The sequence below is a fragment of the Homalodisca vitripennis genome, chromosome 3 (genome assembly GCF_021130785.1).
Source record: "Homalodisca vitripennis isolate AUS2020 chromosome 3, UT_GWSS_2.1, whole genome shotgun sequence".
Classification (NCBI taxonomy): domain Eukaryota; kingdom Metazoa; phylum Arthropoda; class Insecta; order Hemiptera; family Cicadellidae; genus Homalodisca; species Homalodisca vitripennis.
This window is the reverse complement of record NC_060209.1, coordinates 45,479,521-45,501,594: the sequence shown is the minus strand read 5'-3', so window position 1 is coordinate 45,501,594 and position 22,074 is coordinate 45,479,521. Positions and strand designations below refer to the sequence as shown.

At 32.0% G+C, this 22,074-nt stretch overlaps 1 protein-coding gene across 1 annotated transcript in view; it reads right to left on the bottom strand.

Moving 5' to 3' along the window:
• Positions 1-6,665: 6,665 nt before the first annotated feature.
• The window catches only part of LOC124356856 (multidrug resistance-associated protein 1-like), a 115,948-nt gene continuing 100,539 nt past the window's right edge, over positions 6,666-22,074 (bottom strand). The window contains 8 exon segments of the mRNA XM_046808118.1: positions 6,666-6,796; positions 6,799-6,871; positions 10,018-10,164; positions 13,190-13,288; positions 14,317-14,443; positions 16,001-16,109; positions 16,923-17,013; positions 18,472-18,561. Of these exon segments, the coding sequence (XP_046664074.1) occupies positions 6,681-6,796; positions 6,799-6,871; positions 10,018-10,164; positions 13,190-13,288; positions 14,317-14,443; positions 16,001-16,109; positions 16,923-17,013; positions 18,472-18,561 (852 nt within the window). The 3' untranslated portion in view covers positions 6,666-6,680.

The following is a 22,074-nucleotide window of genomic DNA, read 5'->3' as shown; positions in this document are numbered from 1 at the left end:
TTTAGGTTCTTGAATTAATATGTTAGTGTTAATAATGGTTAACATATAGCTCAATTTTAATTGTTAATGTTGTTTCTATATAAAATATTTACTTATTGTTCTTCTCAAATTGAACAGATTGTAAATAAATAAAATGTTGTTAAAACAAGTGTATTGGAAAATATTGCATTCAATAATAACTTTTTCTATTTGAAACGTTGTGGTCGGCCCTCAGTATTAGAAAACAAAGGAAACAGCGATTATAAATATATTACAACAAATGATTAAACACGTCTTATGTTAAATAAATTCTGAAAATAATAAAAAACAACATTTAAAATTTAGTTCATAAAAATAGACCAACAGAGTATGGCTGATCCTGAAAGAAATGACAGGGACTAATAAACACATAGTCGACATAGGTGACTAATGTTTTTTTAACGGGCTGGCAATGTAAATCTTGAAAAAGTACGTTTGTTAATTATTGTTACATGGTTATTTTTATATTTAAAAATAATATGAGACACTAAATTATTTAATATATAAAAGTTTTCTAATAATTTAGACAAATGTTTTAAAATATTTGTTATATTTCATGTATTAAAATGATAACTGACTTCTACATATTAAAGTAATAAATATTTATACATTTCATTATTATCGTTTATAAGAGTGTCTATAATTTGGTCAGTACCATCTTCACTACAAACTTATATTTCTGAAATAATTACTTCAGAGACAAATATTTATTATATGTGAATCCAAATAACATATATATATATTATTATACCGGTAATAATATAATATACGTTCCGTCACAGCTGATCACAGTATTCTCATTGCCCAGTTGTTGACTGCTGGTAGTTTCAGTAAAACTTATGCTTTTTTATCTCATTTAAGCCTCAGCGTCAGCTATGCCGGCTTCGAAGTACACTGGTTTTTTTTATTAAAGTACAAAGTACATGATTGGACCTTCCCGGGATTTGAACCCGTGATCTCTCGGTTGGAGAGCCGAGACTATAACCATTAGTCTACGGAGGAGGACGGTTTGTTCATGTTTCGGTTCGGTGTTTATGCTCTCATTCCAGTTTGAAAGCATGGGAATACGTAAACATGCGTGACGTTCCGTAACGCGAAGCGAAAGTTTCACCCCGTACAAAACATACGTCCATAGTCCGCCAAAAGAAGTAGGCACTTCAATAAGGCAAAAGATTAAAATGCCGGAACAAAGATTTTGTATAGTCGCGCTATCTAATGTATGTTATAGAAGGGAACTAGTTTTACTGAACAAAATATCTGTCACACAATCCCCATATGGATGCAAGGTCTATTAATAGATACCTTGAAAGTCAAATGCGTCAGTTAAATTTTGATTATGTTTCATAAATAATATTATCATTATTGTTCCGAACTCTAATATATTCCGTGAAACTTTTCAAAACTTTCTTTTAATAAAAATAACTTCCTCTGATTTCACCGAATTTAACAAAAAAATTAGTCGAATGCCCTTTGACTGTCCATATAACACTCAAATGTCCAGCCGCTCTGAAGAATAACAACACGTTTAGTGATTCATTATTTTACATGGTGTATTTATACCTCTTTGCTGCGTTGAGTCAGCTGGTTTACTTCAACACTCAAGCCTTAAAAAAGAAAGGTTTGATTTCTGGAGAAATCAAATTTGTTATCAGAATGAATAAATTAGGCTCGCGCATCTCTTGAGTGCGTGTGTAAGATATTTTTATGACAGCTTGGCTTATTTTAAAATTAAATACTCGTTCAAAAACAATTAAAAGTAGTTTTGGTTGGTTTTGAAATTTTATACTTGTAAAACATTATCAAATATTCCTAACACCTCAAGGAAAAGCTTATTTTGAGTAAGTAGAATTAATATTATTTGTAGTGTTGTGCGAATTTGTGTTATGGTTGCAATATAGTAAGTGGAACCACCACAATCGAATCAGGGTACCAAGTTATCGATTTGAAATACCTAAACTATCAATACAACAATATTCTAACTGCAGTTATTTACAATTAATTATTACCATATCTTTTCAATCTATTGAATAATAATATAGTTCTAAATTAATTCAAATGAAGTAAAATCATTTGTTTCTTACTTGAGTATAATGACCACATATACATTGGTGATAACATACATGTGTTATTTGTGTCACAAGCTATCAGACAATCCTTCAAAATAGTAAAAAGAAACTAAATGTTACACTGTTTTGTTTGTTACATTTTATGTATAAAAATAACATAGATATTTTTTATTCATCAATAAATTATTCTTTTTAGATATAAAAAAACAGCAGAGCTATACTTTTATTTTAAATATCTTTAACACAATTTGGTTTGAAATTTTGATTTCAGTAGTTTAGATAATAAATTATAAATATCAATGCCATGATTGTGGTGGTGGTCACTTATTATAGTGCAGGCACACAAAAAAATAATAGAATAACACAATTTAAACTTACTGTTTTTATTACTACATATAGTTGCAGCATGCATTTTTTTGTCAAATTTAATCTGAACAGTTGGAAGTGACAAGCGACATATAAGATATAAATTTATAAATCTTGCAACATGTTGAAATTCTCTATAATGGTTATTATATTTTTAAATGCCAGGCTAATTAAAAAATAATTAATAAAGTCAACATGAACACCTATTCTTTTACATATAAATCTAATGGTGTCTGTCTGTTTGTATATGTATATGTGTGTTATTCACTCATGTTAAAAACTACTGGACTGATTGTACTGAAATTTTACATTGGCATTCTCTGTGCCCTGGTTAACTTATAGGTCTATTCTCATTTGAAAATCCCTCTGACACCCCATTGGTCTGTAAATTTGCAAAAAATTCCATCTTGGTCTCTTAAGTTGCATTACAGCAACAAATATTATTAATTGAAAGAGCCTGTTAAATGTAATAATATGCTTACTTCTGTTTCTAAACTAGATAGAGCCCCATCATTTTTAGATTGTAGCTGAATGAAAAGATAAGGACTTTTACTTTAAGATTCATTAACACTGGCCTCTAATAGCTTAATTATTATTGAAATCGATGGAGCTATTAAGTAAAATGAATAAAAAAAATATGGAGTATTGGAAAGATATTCGAGTAATTTCACTAGTACTTAAACAAGTGTTTCGTTCTCTGACTTCAGGGTCCCAAAACACTGCTCTTTGAATAAACGTAAATCTAAAATGGATCAGGAGATTGGAATATCTTCAAGTGACTATCACTTATCTGGACGTATAGAATGCCCAGACCTCTAAACTCTCTGGAGTATACAGAACGTCACTTAAAAAGAATATGCCCTTGGTGTCCTTCTTGTGAAATTGCGTACACAAGGCCGTGGGTCCGTACTAGTAATAATATAAATGTATTTGATACAATAATATCATGTTGTATCATATACAAATTAAACCTCAAATTATTTTAATATGACCTTATATTTCCATAGTAATAAGATTTTGGTTTAATTTTACTTATACCAGTGTTAATAAACCTAAACTTAACTTGAAAAAAAGTACCATAATTAATTACCTTGTTATAGAAGTAAATCTTGTTGGAGCTCTTGTATGTCATTCATTGTTTGTTGTAGCTGGCTAGGAGATTGTTTAGTTTAGTTTTTTCATTTTCATCACTCTTATTGACAACATTGGTGTTTCCTATAATGAGCAACTTTTATACAGTTTGCAAAGGATTGATAATTGAGTGTGGTAATCTGTAGACTTCCAGCACTAGTGGAATTTCTTTCCCACTCTTGAGTTCAAAAAGTACTGATTCACTTGTTAGTTCAGATGTCTCATCAGAGCTTGACTAGGTCTGGGAGTAGTTCTTTTACAGTGGCATCTTCTCCGTCTTTTAAGTGATTTTTCCTGCAGTAACCTCCCACAAATAAGTAGTTCACCAGGTTTGTATGTTGTAGCTTTGCTTCTGCATGTTCCATTAAATCTAGAAAATGAATTACTCGTTCAGTATTTTGGAAAATTAATCAATATTTTGGTGTGTTATTTTCATAAGTTTATTGGTATTAATTTGTGATTTAGTTTGATTTGAAGTAAATTTTTGTTTTGTTGGTCGTTTCCCTGCAATTTCTCTTTCAATGGCTTGGCCCCAAAAATTTCTGATTCCCAAATTTTCTTCTATTTGTATCTTTTAGTGTCTGAGGATTTTTATGTAAAAGGCAGTTTTTTGGTCTGGGTTTGACTGATTCCTATTATCATTTTGGATTTAGTGTTTGGTTCTGGGTTTGGATGGTTCCCACTGTTTTACTTGGAGTCAACTCAACAAAGTCAGCAGTCATATTTATCTCTAACAGGTTCAGTAATAAACAGGTGAAAGTTTTTTGGTCAGGGTTTGACTGATTTCTATTGTCATCTCAGGGTTTAGTGTTTGGGTCTGGGTTTGGATGGTTCCCACTGTTTTACTTGGAGTCAACTCAAAGTCAGCAGTAGTCATATTTGTCTCTAACAGGTCAGTAATAAACCGGCAAAAGTTTATTGGTCTGGGTTTGACTGATCCTCACTGTCGTTTCGGGTATCAGTTTTTTGGTTTTGGATTTGACTGGTTTTCCACAGTTTTACTTGGAGTCAATAATCCATCATTTTCTTGAACTTGGTATTGTTTTATTTGTAATTAAATCGTCTAATAAAATATAATTATAACTTTTTTATCATATTAGTAGTTTCTAAGGTATTGATGTGATTAAGAAGCAACCATTTTGAAAACAAAGCTTATAAAAATTATAATTTGTCTACTAGGTCATTGGATTATAAAGCTGTATACAAAATTTCAACTTATTATGACAGTTTTCAAATAAAAAGTAGTTAAGTGAAGAAGACAAATTGGCGGCTGTTTGTGTAATTATTGAGTTTTAGGAATTTTGAATATTATATTTTGGTTTATCTTTGGTTCAGACATAATATCTTAAAAGGTTAGTAGAGAGTTCTTGGACACTGTATATTGGGAAATGTGTAATTTCTGGTGAAATATAATTGAGATCAATGATTAGAAAGACGTGTTTTGGGAATGATAGTAAAACATTATACTGATGAGCCAAACTTTTGAAGTAATCAGTTTATTGTACTTTACTATGCTGTTAACCACATGAAGAGAAAACTACCTGTTATTAAACTCCTTTTTGTAAAACAATAATGCTTCAGAACATTTTTGGCTCTACATCGTATTTAGTTGGATCCTTGCCTTAAAATTATGCTGAAATATTCAAATTGAAGTCAAAAAGGAAAGTTAAAATTCTTTTAGAGTTTCAATCAGTAACAACAATCATTTTGCCATTATCTCATAAATATTGTATACTAGATCATACAAAACGTTTTTCTTTGCACATATAATCATTATTGTAAATATAGTCCATGTCATAGATTAATATGGAGTATATGTGTTCCAGGATTATAGCTTAATGTGGAATACAACAAAGTCAGTTCCTGCACTATGTTTCGAGAAAACTGTTTTGACTTGGACCCCTTGCCTTTATTTATGGCTGGTTTCTTCACTGGCACTCTATTATTGTATCAAAAGCAAAACCATGAACAATGTAGGTCCACCTAGGAAGTGGGTCATCACATCTAAGAAGGTTAGTAATTCATTACATTTTATAGTCTCATGCTTGTAAATGGTGGGTACACTCCATGTAAATGGCATTTGCAAATTTTAAACAAAATCATATAATTTATTGTTATTTATTTACAGTGATAAGGAATTGCATCAATATAGAATAGAATATTTTATTCAAATAGAATGCTTTCATATTCTCAAATACAATTATGTGTGTATATTATTCTAAATTTCTTTTAATTTTCAATCACCTACAGAAGATAATAACAAATAAAGATAATTACCATAAATATCTATAGAATAAGTTGACATGTACAAAATAAATGCATATGCTATTTAGCCTTATATTAATATAATGAATTACTAAAGTATGTTTATAAATTTATTTACATTTCAGGAAATAATAGGGTCTCTAAAGGCAGTGCCTGTTAAGATATTTCTACAAGAAATAACACAAAAAATCAGCAATAAAATGTTTTATAATTACAGAAATATACACACATGGGTCTCAAAAGTAATATTTATTTTAATTGTATCAATGAATATTTATTGGGGGGGGGGGGGGGTGGGGGGGGGGGGGGGTGGGGGGGGGGGGGGGTGGGGGGGGGGGGGGGTGGGGGGGGGGGGGGGTGGGGGGGGGGGGGGGTGGATTAATTCAGTGAAATATTCAAGTTGCATTTAAAACATTATAAATGTGAATGAACTTTAATTTTATTTTGAACTTTCACTTTTGAAATTTAATTCTATTGAAATGTTTGTTAATTGACCTGACAAATTGTGGACGGAAACCCTACTTAAGTTTAACATACATCAAATAAATGTATTAACTTGAAGAAAAAAATGGTATGGTAAATTGACTTGAGTGGTATTGAAAAAATGTTCTAAATACTCAGTTAGGTAATTCAACTTTACTTTACTTCAAAATTTCTTATTGAAATTTAATTTGAAATTTGTGAATTGAACTTAGGATATTGGACGAGAACACTTGAATGAATTTTGATCTGTAACAAATAAATTTTCTAAATTAAAAGCTGGAATTTTGATTGAAGACTGAGTTACTATAAAGTCTATCAACGAAAAGGCAGAGATTGACACAACCATAAAAATCAGATCTTTGCCAGATTGTCTGACTGAAGTACCTGAGGAATGATAGTGAGCCGGGATCTGAGGTCGTGCAGACCCAGCTTGGAGATGTCTTGTCCATCGATTGTGATCTGACCCCGGCAGCCTCCAGTATACGGAATAAACAGAGAGTGAGGGAAGATTTTCCAGCTCCTGTGCGTCCTACTATTCCAACCTGAAATCAAGAAAAATCAATACAGGATCTTTCAACCCGTTGAGGTAATAGTTATTGTAGACATAGTGACAACAATTAATTTTGGTTGAAAATGCAAGAGTTTGGTTATTACATTAATAACTTTTTTTTGGATTTGTTGTAGAGCAAGAAGTTTGAAACATTGTTTTTTATATATATTGCTATATAAAATTTAAATTAACAAAACTTGTTATGTATAGACTATAGTATTTTTTTATCATCTTTTTTCACATAAAGAAAAATAATTAACTACATATGTAAATATTTTAACTTAGAAAGAAGTAAACAAAACAAAAAACACAATGCTGTTTTCAAATCATTCTATGTAAAATTCAGTCAATATTTCTCTTAAATAAAAACACATTACTGTTTTTACATTGAAAGGAATCTGTCACTAAATGTTTCTATTTATTGTATTTTATAAAATTTATTTACATCCAATACCCATAGAGCTTATAAAATATATTTTAAATTTAATACAATTATAACTCAACAAGCATTTCAAGTTGCTACTGGAATCAAGTCACTATTGGTAAAAGAATGGAATACATTACAAGCTAGAAAATGTACTGAAGGACACTGAAAATGTAGACAAAATCTTAATTCCAATTATTTAGGCCTAAATTGTTTAAACTCATCAAGATCACATTATACATAGGAACTTACTAAGAAATGGACAATCTTAGTAACAAAGCAATAAATATACGAAATACGTTGATACAATAGATATAATACAAAGTTAGTAAAACAGTATAGCTTACAAATATAATTGGTGAAAGATAATTAATTTTTAAAAGCTTTCAGAAAAATATCTCAAAATTCACCTTATATTAAATTTGTGTTTATTGTTTCTTTAATCGTCCAGGAAAACTATTTAATATCTATTTTTAAAGGGGGATTTAGGAGCATTATTTTTAATCATAGAGATCATAATTTTAAAATTGCATACAATAGAAAGAGTATTACCACCATCAAAGTATTACTCCTTTATTGTTATGAAAGTTCCACTTACTTTTTAAATAATAGTAATATTTACTAATATCTGTATTGTACACAAAATAAACATGTTAACTTTTAAAATATTCACCAATTTCTCGTGTGAATTGATAAGAATGTGGGAGGAGAAGAAGGCTTCAATGAATATTACTTCCCCCATCACTCAAATTAAGTAACGGTTATTCTAGATGATGCATATCCTCTCCCATCAACTAAGTGATCTTGAGAATATTTATACAACAAAGCCATCTATGGATTCTACTGTGTATCAAGACATACATGTCTGAATTGTTAGGAAATGTCACTGACACGCATCACACCAACACTAGGTAACACATATTTGAGCTAAATAAAACATATGCATTGTATCATATATATTTATTATTTATTTATAGAGATTTTAGTAAATTCAAAGCATTATCAATGCTTTTTTCACCCACGTATAAAATAATTTTTGAAAACAAAGAATCCTCGTCTGAGAGTGGATGAATGCAAATTTGGAATCTTCATTTTTTACTTCACTGTGTCAGATGACTGACAACTGTTATTTTGTATTTAAATCAAACATGGCTGCTCTGACTCAGAATTTGTAGTTGTTATATCTGTTATGCTTTCGTATAAACATATGTATAATGTAATTTTGTGATTTTGTACTCAAAATGTTATGAACTACAATATTGTTAAATTTTTTAAATAAGATTTTCATTGAAATGTTCATTTTTGAATTGACCTGAACTAAAATGTGAATGATTTATGTAAGGATTAAATTTAACCAACACTTGCATTGTATTGTATTATAATGAATTTATATGTTCAAAAATTTTCATTCCATGTGTACATTGTTAGCACTAATACTTACAATAAGTTCCAATGACCAGTTTTTCCAATGATTGTCAGGTTTTTGGTTGTGCTGTGATACCTCTTGGTATTGACAATGATATAAAATTATTACTTATTTTGCTATTAGTAATTCCATAGAATTAAAATTTAGAAACTTTTTGTAAGTTTTACTGTTAAGAGACAGTGTACACTGGGTTCACATCCCAATCGTCACATTATTCAAATTAGTCTAATTCAGAATAGTTCTTCCGAATTGCCACTCTGTTCAAGGTCTACCCCAGAACTGAGTAAATGTAGAAAACAATAAAGACTATATTCATCATTATTGTACTAGTGTCTGCTAGGCTAACAGAAACACAGGACAAACTAATAGAAACTCTCAAAACTGACCGCACTATGTTCTGTGTTTACCCAGCGGGGATCACTTCTGGCTGGTTTATATCTTCCAGTTGAACCTACCACTGGGCACAGCAAAAACTGATGTATCATTTAAATCTGGGCAACCTTATGAATGTCCAAGAGCGGCAGATCACTAACCACAAATGTCAAGATTCTGGGGTGCAAGTGTAGTTGGATAGGTCTACGTATTCTACTGTGGGAGATGACTGTTGGAGTTGGTGGGGTTCGTTCCCTAACTATCAGAGGATCTTGCTAGCCTCAACAAGGGTGTGCCACCCCCTGCCTGCTTTGACTGAGGAGGCTGGTTCAGAGCTGGCCTCCTTTTCTTCCGGAGTGACATGACCTTGAGATTAGTGCCCTAATTCTTCTTCATGGATCTCGATAGGAGGCGGTCCCTAACCCCTAACCTTACCCATCCTGAATATCCTGTCACACTCCCTCCGGAAGCAGCGCTAAGGTCCTTGTAGGACTAAGTGCAATTTTTAAGCTTCTTGTCCTAAGAGAACAAAAAAAGTTCTGTGTTTGCTTTGGTGATAATAGTTTCATGGTCAGCCTCTAGAGTGCAGTAACAACTAAACAGTGCTACGGTTGAGTGCTTGTAGTACAAACAATCACCGATAGGGTATCTTATTTATCGGTTTACAGGTGTCAGATATTACGTAATTGGACAGCTATTGGAAACAAGTGTACACGGTCTTGGCAGTCAAAGAGTGAACATGCTTACTAACGCAGCTTACACAAAATGACTGTTCCACGTCTTCCAATATTAGTCACTTGCGCTGACTGGTAGTCACATGTTTGTAGTATACATTTATTTCAGTACTGTTATTAAAAACAAAACCACCAGAATGAACATGAGTATAAGACAGTGTGATTAATTTTAATAGACATACCTTTTCCCCCCCTTTGACTGAGAAAGTGACTCCCTTGAGCACAAGTTCCAGTCCCTCTCGATATCGTACTTGGTAGTTCTTGAAGTCCACTTGTCCCTTGTCCGGCCAAGACGCTGGTGGTCCAGGACTCACCTCCCATGCTGCTTCCTACAAATGACATCATTATCATAACTTGTAATCATATGATGCATTTATTGGCTTTATTATTCAGTTATTTAGCAAAATTATAAATTTACGCATGCAGAAAATAATGTAATCTATAACATTATTCTAAATTATTAAATAACGTAATAAAAAAAAAACGGAGCTTTATTGTTTATTATCCCATACTAGTTTAGAAATCATGTGTTTGGTATTCCACCAAAAGTTTACAGCAAATTTAAATAAATACAACACAAAAAATAATATATTCAGAGGTTTACAGGCCTACAACCAGTGTTCTCAGAAACTGAAGTTCATTAATAGAGTAATAAATTCATTGTTAATGTAATTTAGTTGTAGTTTACATTACTTGTGCACAATATGAATGAAGATATTTTATCATGTGAAGGAAGATAAAATAGAAATACAAAGGCTGTCCAGAAGCAGATGTGTTTTTGCTCGTAGCTGCTAGATGTGGGGTAGCACAGATATTTTGGTGTCTGATTGCTTCCCAATCATTCAGCTGTGCTAGTTTGAGGTTCCACCATTTCTACAATTGAACAGTGTAAGTTTGAAATGATGCCTCAATTGCGAACAATGGGAGTTGAAGGGTGTTATCATTAATAAGATCTTTGTTCACAAAAATATCATAAAACAATAGAAATTTATTGAAAAGCAAGTAAATTGTTTAATTACTGATAGGTGTGCTGTGCTAATGATGCATAACATTTTTAAATTGCCCAAATATATGTGCACAATGAAAAGCAAAGTGAACGACCACCAACCATTCTTTAGGATTTATTAAATATTCACAAGAGACTATGAGAGACGATGAAGTGTTACTAAAATACAGTAAATTTTATATGTATGTTACTGTATTTTTTATTCAGTTAGAGTCATTATTAGTATTTATTTTTTACTAGATTTGATTTGAAAAGCAATTGTTAAATTGAAATATGTTTTCAATAATAAAGGTATTTTTATTTATTATTTATTGAGAACATTTAAAAACACATACTAATTTACAATAACAAAGCATTTCTTATGTTTAAACAAACTTCATAAAGTTTGTTGAGTGAAATAATTACCTATAAATTAAATATTGGAATTACTGTTCGAGATGGGTCCTGAAAGTTTTTAACCTCAGCGAATGGTTGCTGGACTGTTTACAAGAACAGGCCTGACTCTGAATATTCAAGGCCAATCACTCTTAAATAGAATCTTTGGATTATTTCAAGAGGGAAGACGTGTTTTCCGCATCTGCCATACAATTCAATCTGCTTTATCCATTGTTTCCAGCAATAAAAATGTGACTCGCAATACAACACTTAACAATGTAGTGGAACTTCACCAGGCATGACCACAGACAGCAGCATGTTAGTGCTGATGCTGTATTCTATGGCAGAAAGCAGTAGTTAGCTGTTGCAAATCTATCAAGTCGTGCTAAGTTTCTTTAATTACAGTTTGTGTTAAAACTTTTGCTTGCTTGTAATCTTCAAAATTGTTGGAAAATAATCTCCACATTAAGAAGTCACATTCAGTTATTAATACTGGTAAATGGTCTCTTCGCACAGTTTCCATGTTCAAAATATTCATTTTTATATGTTATATTTAAAATAGTTTTAAATATAATTTTCATCTAAAAAAGCAATTTATTTTACTAATTCAGATTTGGATTCATTGCTACTTCTTGTGAACACAAAGTAATGAGTTTCCAGAACGTCAATACTCCCTCAATTAGCTAAGTGTAGGTTTCAAACAACTATAAAGAATTTTGTTCCAATAATTAGCTTTTTTATATCAAAATGCAATTTAATTTCTGAGCAACTCCTGTAATAATACATATTTTTAAGTTTCTTATTGTTCTTTTGTGAACCAATAATAATTATGTTTATTTACACTCTTTATAAGATTTTTCTTTGGAAGTCATAAGTTATTTATTCTTTATCATATATTACGAACTTATAAGCTATAATCTTGTATACATTGATAAGCTGTAAAATTAAAAGGTGCACAACTCAAACAATGAAGAACGGTCTCTTACTCTAACAAAATAATATTTAATTAACTATATAACAATTATTGAATCTTTTGTATGGATGTTTTTCTAATTTATCAATACACATGAACATAAAAATACGTTAAGTTATTTATTCATTTATTGGTCTTAAACTAAATCGAGACTTCTGGAATTTAATGTTTTTGTGATAATTTTTGTATTTATCTAAACGTTTACTAATATTTTAAAGTTTTTAATCATTTATGTATGTTTTGTTGCTGAAACACGAGAATTTAAGTCTTTGACATAAACAAGAAATAACTAAAATCCCAGCATGGATCCCTGGGGGCCACCGTACTTCAAAAACTGCTTCCAGGCCAGTTATAGTACAAACATGCTTTTCATTTTTGATTACTATGACATGATTAAAAAAATTAATTGGTACAATCTCGTATATGACAACTTTATGATAGATCACTGATGTGCATACACAATCTAGAGTCCTGCTCAGTCACATGATTTGGGCTGAGCAAAAACTTTATCCTACAAGGCTTGAGAGATATCTCTTACTAGTTGTCCAAGGCTTGAAAGACATCTCTTACCAACTTGTCCAACACTTGAGATATAGATAGAATTTTCTTAAACAAGAATTGCATTGCATTTAAGAGGTTACAGGTTTCAAAATATGCACAAACTTGGTTGTAGACTAAAACCTATAACGATTTATTTAAAATTAGAACTGGAATAGAAAGATTCTGGAAACATTATAAGTCTTTAGTAGTATTGTGTATTTATTAGTGAGAAGACCTTGAATTGAGTAAATATAATGACATTTTACAGGCATACAATATAGTTATCAGAATATTGTTGTTATTCTTGGTGTCTAGAAATATGTAAATTTGTAAAACAAATATGATAATTGTTGTTTGTTAAAAATAATAATACTCAATTAGGACGATTATTCTAAAACCTTTCCATCTTCAAAGATTGTATTTTGTTGTCTAGACTGATATCCAAGAACACAAGGTTTACCTGGGGAGTTTCTCCATACTCCTTTATTCTTTCAACAGCTACAATATTGGTCTCCACATCTGATGTCATCCGCACCAACCAGTTTAGAGTTTGTGTGATCTAAAACATAATGAGCAACGTTAGTTTTATTTGAACCGATTTGGATTGAATACGAGTATATAGGGTGTTCATAAAATGTGGGAAAATATTTGGGACATAGTTAACACTCAAAGCTGGACCTAAGGCATGTTGTCATCCATAGATTGCTGGGAGTTTTGAGGGTTTCTTAAAAATTCATAACTCAGAAACTAGTTAAGGTAGAAAAAAGATACTTACATTGCTATTTTTGTCTTTTCTGTGAGGTAGAATTTATATTTTTGATTACTATACGTATACAATAATTTGATAGATCTTTTCTGTAAAGAAATTCACAGACAATGTTTTTATACAAAGAAAGCAAACCATTTCTTTTCACAATAATTTGTAAACACTTATTATTACACAAAAGAGTATAACGACATATAAGTACAATCTTATTAAAGTTGGGACTTTTTTGTGAAAGCATGACTAAGACAGGCTGAACAGGCCATCTTGATGGATGAAAATAATTAAGAAAATGCAAGTCAACAGCTATAGCTTTATAAACAAGCTGATTTACTACAGAATGCATAATCTAGTGCAGAATTGTGTTACTAACAATAAAATTGACATCTAATTATGCAACATGCCATTATGACTTAGAATTAGCGATTACATAATACGCTAAAATTAAAAACATTGATGTGTAAAATTATAGGATCTGCACTTGCAGTATTAAACAGATGGAAATAAACAAAAAAATTCTTATAAATCTATGGTCTATTTCACTTTGTTTAGTGTCTGCCTGTATTTTTAATTTGAAAATCATAAATTATGGTGTTGTAATTAGGAATGTTTGGATGTCTTAATGAGATGTTACTTTCTGCTGAAAGAAAAATCTATCGCTAATAGTTTCAAAATGACGGTCTTTTAAAAATTGTAAAGCAAAATTTCATGAAAATTACTATACTACGATGAAAAACAGTAGAACAATGCAATTATAAACTTCAAGACCAAATGAACTGATAGCTATATGCTAAGAAAACTTCTCAATCCTAAATATTACTTACCTGAAGAGCATAACTGATTGACAGACCAACCAATCCGGGGTTCATTGTGTCTCGACCGAGCACAGCAAACAAGGCAGAGAAGAAAATAATAAGATTTCCGACAGTCTCAAGCCTTACTGCTAACCACCTGCAAGAATAGCACAGCTGATAACATGCGTATCGAAAAAAAATAATAAGAGTGCCGACAGTCAGAAAAATAGATAGTCTGTTATGATTTTTAATGATAAAAGGGTCAACTCATTTTTGAAACAAATGATATTAAACTAGCAAATAGTTCAATATATCATGCCACATTTTCTTAGAGCTACATTGGAGAATGGCTGAAAATCATTTTGTGAACGAACCTTCATTTTATCATAGGCAAGATCAAGTTTGATAATGGAGCATATTCATCAATGGGATTTGACTAAGCACTAGAGAAACCTAACTCTCAGAGGGGTCTTGATAACGAAATGTGTAAATGGTTTAACCCATTGCGGATCACTGACGAGCTAGGCTCGTCATGCAGCGGCCGGGCCTAACGGCGATGACGAGCTCAGGTTGCTAAAGCGGTCTGCTTTTAAGTTTCCCTCCAAATAGTTCTATTAATGACTGATAGATCGGGCGATCGTCTTCACTTATTAACTAAGAGTGTTTAACAACGGTCTACGTTTAGAGTTTTCAAAAGTTTTATAAATATCCTACAGATCGCAGTTGTATGTCGAAGTTGAAAAATCATTCATAAGAATTTACTCTCTACTTTTTAGCGCTTCTGATTGGGTGTTTTCCTCAGTTGTTATTGTAATACTTTTGAGGTTAGTGACACAGAACTAAACGACGCAGACGTACATGTTGGCGGGTTTAGTCTAGACAATGGCCTGGATGTTGTAATCGCTTCGCCTGAGCTGCTTTATTTAGACATCATCCCTGTTACCCCGGAACCTTGCTCGCGTGTTATCGTTCCTACATCACGGATACCCCAGCAGGCCCATGTTCCATCTGAACGAATACCTTCACAGCTCAATTTTCTAGTATACAATAGCGAGCGATACTCTGGTGCACCATTGCTGTTCGTGCGGCCGCTGACCGTAAATTAATTCGTGCCCCCTGGTGCCCGCGTGCCAAAACAATACGATCCGCAATGGGTTAAATAAAATGTTAAACTTATACATAGGTATGTTATACATGTTATGTTATATTACCCCTATGATAGAAAAGCCATCGTGGTATAAGAATATTTGTATTCCTATTATGTAGATGACAGTCAAGAATGCTAATCATATGTTTAAAATAGACTATCACAGTTTTTCAACATAGGTAATTTATCATGCCTTATAATTGCTAAGCATCTGTAAGAATAGCACTTATCTGTTAAGGGTCTTTTACTGTATTCCTTTAAAAATTTCAGCATGTTAAATGAAGCACGTTTAAAATAAAATTACAGGGGTACAAAAATGTTTCACTTTTTACTCATTCTATCTACAGTAACAATATTTACAATTTAAATACTGAGTTTACAAATATAAATCATTGACAATCGTTTAATTATAAAATGGATGTCTCCTGATAAAACATCTTACAAAGTAATATTTAATATCAATTGATTTACTTGTTTAATTATTATGTACAATGAGGTATTGCTACTGTTAAACTGTCCTTAGATTTATTTAAAATCAAATAGAATCAGACTAATAAAATGTCTCACCTGTTAGAGATTAAGCTGGGGAACAGGCACACTTGGTTGAAATCCACTTTATCCTCTGATTCTTTAATAAATCTATGTTGAACTCCATAAGCACGTATTGAAACAGCACCTGAAAGTTTATGTTAGTCACTTTATACAAACAAAAATCTAAAAAAAGTATACCTATATCAATTGTAATAGAAGCAGTTAGATTGATTAAAACCTTATTTTATAAAATTCGTCATGTGTTTCAGAACTCACCCTACCTCTTTTTTTTTGAAGGGAAACAGTTACAACAATCTCTAGAGTGATTTGGACGTATTCTAATATTATTGAAGAATTTATTGAGCAATGTGATTTTTGGGTTACCTATTACACAGATGTAAATAAAAATCTGCAATTTACAAATCGACTCGTGTACAATATAGGAGTTTTTATGTTCTTTAAAAATAATTTATGTGTACAGTACATTAACTTAGGCTTTAAGAGCGAAATATATGAATCCTTAAACTTCAAACTACATTGCAATTTAAAAACTGAAACATTTCACATCACCGAATAAAGTGATTTTACACAGTATCACTGAAACACTGTTCACAGCACAATCTGGTAGACAGGTTGAAGAACTACCATTAGTGGTACAGTGCATCACTAGTGAATTCTGTTAATCGGTCCTGCAGTCATTTATCTCAGTGAGACATCTGGGTTTCAATTGTCTTTGTTTGAAGAACTACCACAAATTAGACAGTGCATCACTAGTGAGTTCTGTTAACTAGTCCTAAAGTTATGTATCTCAGTGAGACATCAGGATTTCAATTGTCTATGCTCTACCTACTTAAACAAAAATGCATTACTATTTTTAAAATGAACTAGTTAAATTTAGAAATTGTTCTCTACAATATTAACAAACTTGTACAAAACAGAAAATAACAAGAATGAATACCTGTAACACTTTCACCAAAGTGTGAATATATAGGAGAACGGGAGACTGACTCTAGTCTCTTTAATTGTCTTGATGTGGCGACGTAGAAACGCTGAAAATGAACAGAATATGTAAAGACTATGAAAATAACAATAATTGGAAAACTATTATTATATCTAATTTTACACTAAATTGCATTAAAATAAAATTGCGAGTAAATAATATGGAAAAGCCATTTCAATGAGCTGAAGCCAACTTGCAGTGTACAAGCACAAAACTTAGTTTATCAAATCAGAGAAATCTTCCCTAAAGAATAAATTAATCATCAGACACATTGTTTTGGTGGAGATAAAATTTGAGAAGATTAAGTATTAAAAATATGAAATGAAACATTTTTCTATAGGTTACGTTCTTTTTAGCTTTATATATATATTCCCTTTAGTCAAAACTTGTAAAGAAACTTACATACTACTAATACAAGTTTCCAGCTATGAATGCATAAATGTTACAGTTTAAATTTCAAAATTAAGTTGTGCTAGTACTAAAAAGGACAAACTATGGGAAAGAGAATGACACCAGTACTATTTTCATTGTGCAGAGATTTAGTTTCTATATGGTGAAACAGTAATGTGAGGTTATTTGTTAATAACCAGATGTAGTTCTCCACAAAATCCCAGATATGCAACAAAATAGACAACTCCATTAAGAGCCGTTGTAGTGACATAACCCTGAATTTTATTCCATAAGAACAAGGTTAGACCTCAAAACATTTTGAGACTTTGGTAGGCAAGACCTTGTTCTATAAGAACAAGGTAAGATTTGGTAGTCATTTACGGTTGATGTCTCCTTTTAAAGATATAATAAATTATTACACATCCAAACATTCTTTCATCTAATAAATTGTTTATTTTATAAGCATTTAAGCAATATGGTATAAAAGTTTAAGATTTTTTTCTAAAAACCAAAAACTATAAAAAATTAATAACACTTTAGCATACGAATAAATTACGTCTTTATACAAGGCATCTACCATAACTCTTCAACAAAAATTAAAAGCATAAAAGTGTTTGATATTCAACATTGTTCTTATGGAGCCACAACCGAACCAGTAACCAGTACAGCCGGCCCTTAAAACAATGTTCTACTATCCAGAGCCCACTTGCCTGGACAATAACAACTTCTGGATTAAATTTGAATTCTACATTTACAAATTTATCTTTAAGCAAATGGCCTTCGCCTTTGTGACTTTTACTATTCCCACAGTCAAAGTTCAACAGAGAGTACACAGTTAAGATATTGGGGATATTCAACAAAATATAACAACATATTAAGTTTTCAAAAGCAAGGCTTCGAAATCAGCAATGGAAACTCTGATGTATCAGAAGGGAATTACTTAAAATGGTCATATGTTTCTGAACCAAAAATCAGACCGATTCAACAAGTTTATAGCAATTACTTCCTGATACTTTCTTAATAAATCTCACAACAGGTACAGTAAAATCTCAAACTGTGTACGATTATTTCTACGAGTATTGTGTACCCAGTTACTGCAACTATAACACCAACATACCTGTACAAAGAAGTAGAGGATCCCAATAGGCAAAATGATGATTACAAAGATGGGAGTTGTGTAGCTGATAACTGTCAATGTTGCTATTACCTAAACAATGATTATGTCAGAATAAAGTTAATACGAGCTGCAATTAGAATAACATTAGACACTACATTACCAACTATACTTAGTACCCTACTATTAAACGTTTATTTAGTTTTTTGGTATATTCTAATAAACGCTTTTTAAAACATAATCTTCAAGCAAAATGTTGGTGACAATGACAAAAGCTGTATTATACAGCAATTTGTTTAAATTTTCTGAAATCTAAATAAGTTATATTCATTTATTTATTTCCTAAATCAAAATTGTATACATAATATTGCTTTTATGACATAGAATTGATAGTCACATTATTATATATCAGTTACAGTGATGGCTCCTAACAGAAATAATGACTAGACAAAATAGCTTAATAGCTTATGAAAAATTACCAATGTTGCGAAAGTTTTAAGAAAACAATAGAAAGAGGTTATATGTATAATTCATTTAAAAATTTGGTTGGGCATTTTTATTTAATGTTTATTATTTATTATTTAATAAACATTTAAATCCAAAAACACATTTGTAATGTACATAGTATTATTTTCTAAACAGACACTTGAGGAACATTATACTTAAAAATGTATAGATCGTACAGGGTGGAGCGCGGTAATTTGCTTATTTGCACTGCAGGCTGTGGCGGCACTGTTGGTCGAAGAGAGGGGGGAGTGGGCGTGGCTTATAGTGGCTGATGGGAGATTTGTATTCCTCCGCGTTCCAGTTGCCATCATGCAGTGGACACGAGAGGAGAGGTCGTTTTGTGTTGAAGCGTATTTTTCAAATGCCCACTCGATCATTGCAGTGCAGCGTGCTTTTCGTTTACGATTCGCTGTTCCCCCACGCAGACGTGTTCCTGGTCGGCAATCAGTTGTAAATTGGGTAACTGCATTCAGAACAGCAGGGAATGTATCATGTGTACGAAGGGGACCTCAGAGAAGGATTACAACACCGGAAAACATCGATAGAGTTAGAGCAGCAGTACTGCAATCTCCAAAACGCTCTGCTCGAAAGCAATCACTTGCTCTTGGCATTTCAAGACATTCTATCCACCGGATTCTTCATGATGAACTGAGATTTCACCCGTATAAAATGTGCGTGGTCCATCAATTGTCAGCACGGGACTATTTGACACGGCGTACTTTTTGTGAAGACATGCTTGCAACTATACCGCGTGACGCAATTGTGTTCTTTTCTGATGAGGCACATTTTCACCTCAGTGGGTGTGTCAACAAGCAAAACATGCGCTACTGGAGTGAAACAAACCCCAGAGAAGTCCACCAGAGACCTCTGCATTCGGACCGCGTCACTGTGTGGTGCGCCATATCACGAGTAGGCATCATTGGCCCTTACTTTTTTCAAGATAACCGTCGTGCCATAACTGTGAACTCCGAACGGTACTTGACTATGATACAGAATTTTTTTCAGCCGGCTCTTGAGGCAATGCAATTAGAGGATACATGGTTCCAACAGGATGGTGCCACTGCACACACAGCGAGGGTTACCATGAATTGTTTGAGGCAAATGTTTCCTGGGCGGCTTATCTCTTTGAGGGGCGATGTGAACTGGCCGGCACGCTCACCAGACTTAGCCCCATGCGATTTTTTTCCTTTGGGGCTACCTGAAGTCGAAGGTGTATATCAACCGTCCCAAACACCTTGGAAGACCTAAGGAACAATATTGAGGCTGAAATTGGCAGAATACCAGTCGACATGCTTGTTAGAGTTAATGAAAACTTCAGAAAACGTATGCAGCAGTGTGTGGATGCCGAAGGTCGACATTTGCCGGATACATTATTTAAAACCATGTAATTTAAAAATTCCCTTACTGTTCAATATAATTAAAATAAAAAATAATTTTTTCTAAGGTTCATAATTTTTTTTATTTCATTTCCAAATCAGCAAATTACCGCGCTCCACCCTGTACAATACATCATACACTACTTGATAACATACAACGTGTACTTACTTAGTGGTCACACTACCGCCTTATCTATCTCATTCCTTTATTACTGGCTAACTATAAGGCATAACCTAGATATTTGATGTGTGTTGTTTAGAATAGTTTTACAAGATTCTTTTGAAAAATCATAGTTTTATTTTTTTGTTGAAATTACTAGATACATGACTACATAAGATCCTAACATTTAAATCGCTTACTTTCATATCATCTTTCATGTGCCATCAATTTTTCCCAAAAAAGTTATTTTCTTTCCTACTTTCAACTTGTACATCTAATGACTTTTGGGTTCTCTTTCTGTTACTTTATAACTGTATACCTTAGCAAATTAAAATATGACTTTCACAACATGATTATATTTTACTCATAAATATATGTACGTGTTAACAACAATAAGAATCTCCTCAATAAAACACTCAGATTTTCAAGTATAAAATAAATAATAATTAAAACAGAGTCTATGATGATTTTGAAAATTAAGTCATGTCTGCTATCATTCTGTCTCTTCATTGATTATTCAACAAATAACACTAGTAGTCTGAGCTTTGCTACTGTTCCATTGCATGACTTGCACTTGCCACTTCATCTACTGATTTAGTGATGAGTCTGACACTATTCCATGTATGATAATTAAGAAATCCGTTTTTAAAAAACTATAATGAGATGTATTTTTAGATTTATAATAAAAGACAGACGTGTGACCATAAATAATCTCCCATCAACTTTAAATGAAAAATTACCTAAAACAAGATTTTACTAACTAATCTAACCACATCTAGCCTACTGCATTCACATATCCATGCAACAAAGTGGACAATAACAGATCAGCCAGTATAATGCAAATCTGTAATATGCATTCTTTACTACAATGTCTATGATGAAATACAAAATATGAGAAACTAATATTAATAAGAATCAAATTAATATAAGTTGATTACTGCATGCAGCAATATTTTTCAATAACAAAATGCACACAACATGCAGTTAAATATTCATAGACTAACAAGACGATGATACTAAATCATAATCTATGATGGGTTAGAATCATAAAAAAGTTTTGTCATCAGAGATAAAGCTAATATATTAACAGTAAGTAATAATGTAAAATACCATGTATCGAAGAACTTGACATAACGTAACGCAAGAGTTATCGCATAGACAAACAGAATGACTGCCTTTCGATGTTTTAACCACAAAAACAATACAATTCTTCAAGTCTCTAAAATCTTCCTATCGAGTTATTGCACAAACAGACTGGCGATTTAAGGAGTCAAATCTGTGACCACGTCAGATTTCAGACGCTGCAGAAGGTGAAATGGAGCTGAATTCAACATTCGTACTCACTGTATGTTTGTCCTTTTTCGATCTTATGACCTGTGTGGTGTTCTTGCTTATACCAAAAAGACAGCATTGGCATAACGACACAGAATGTGGTAGATAAAAGATCAAATTTAATGGTAAGTTATAAAACAAGTAATTTAATCACGAATAATAATCACATCCTAAGTAATGTCCTAAGAAACTAAAAATTATCTTTTTTACTACAATTTTTTTTAGTCTTTT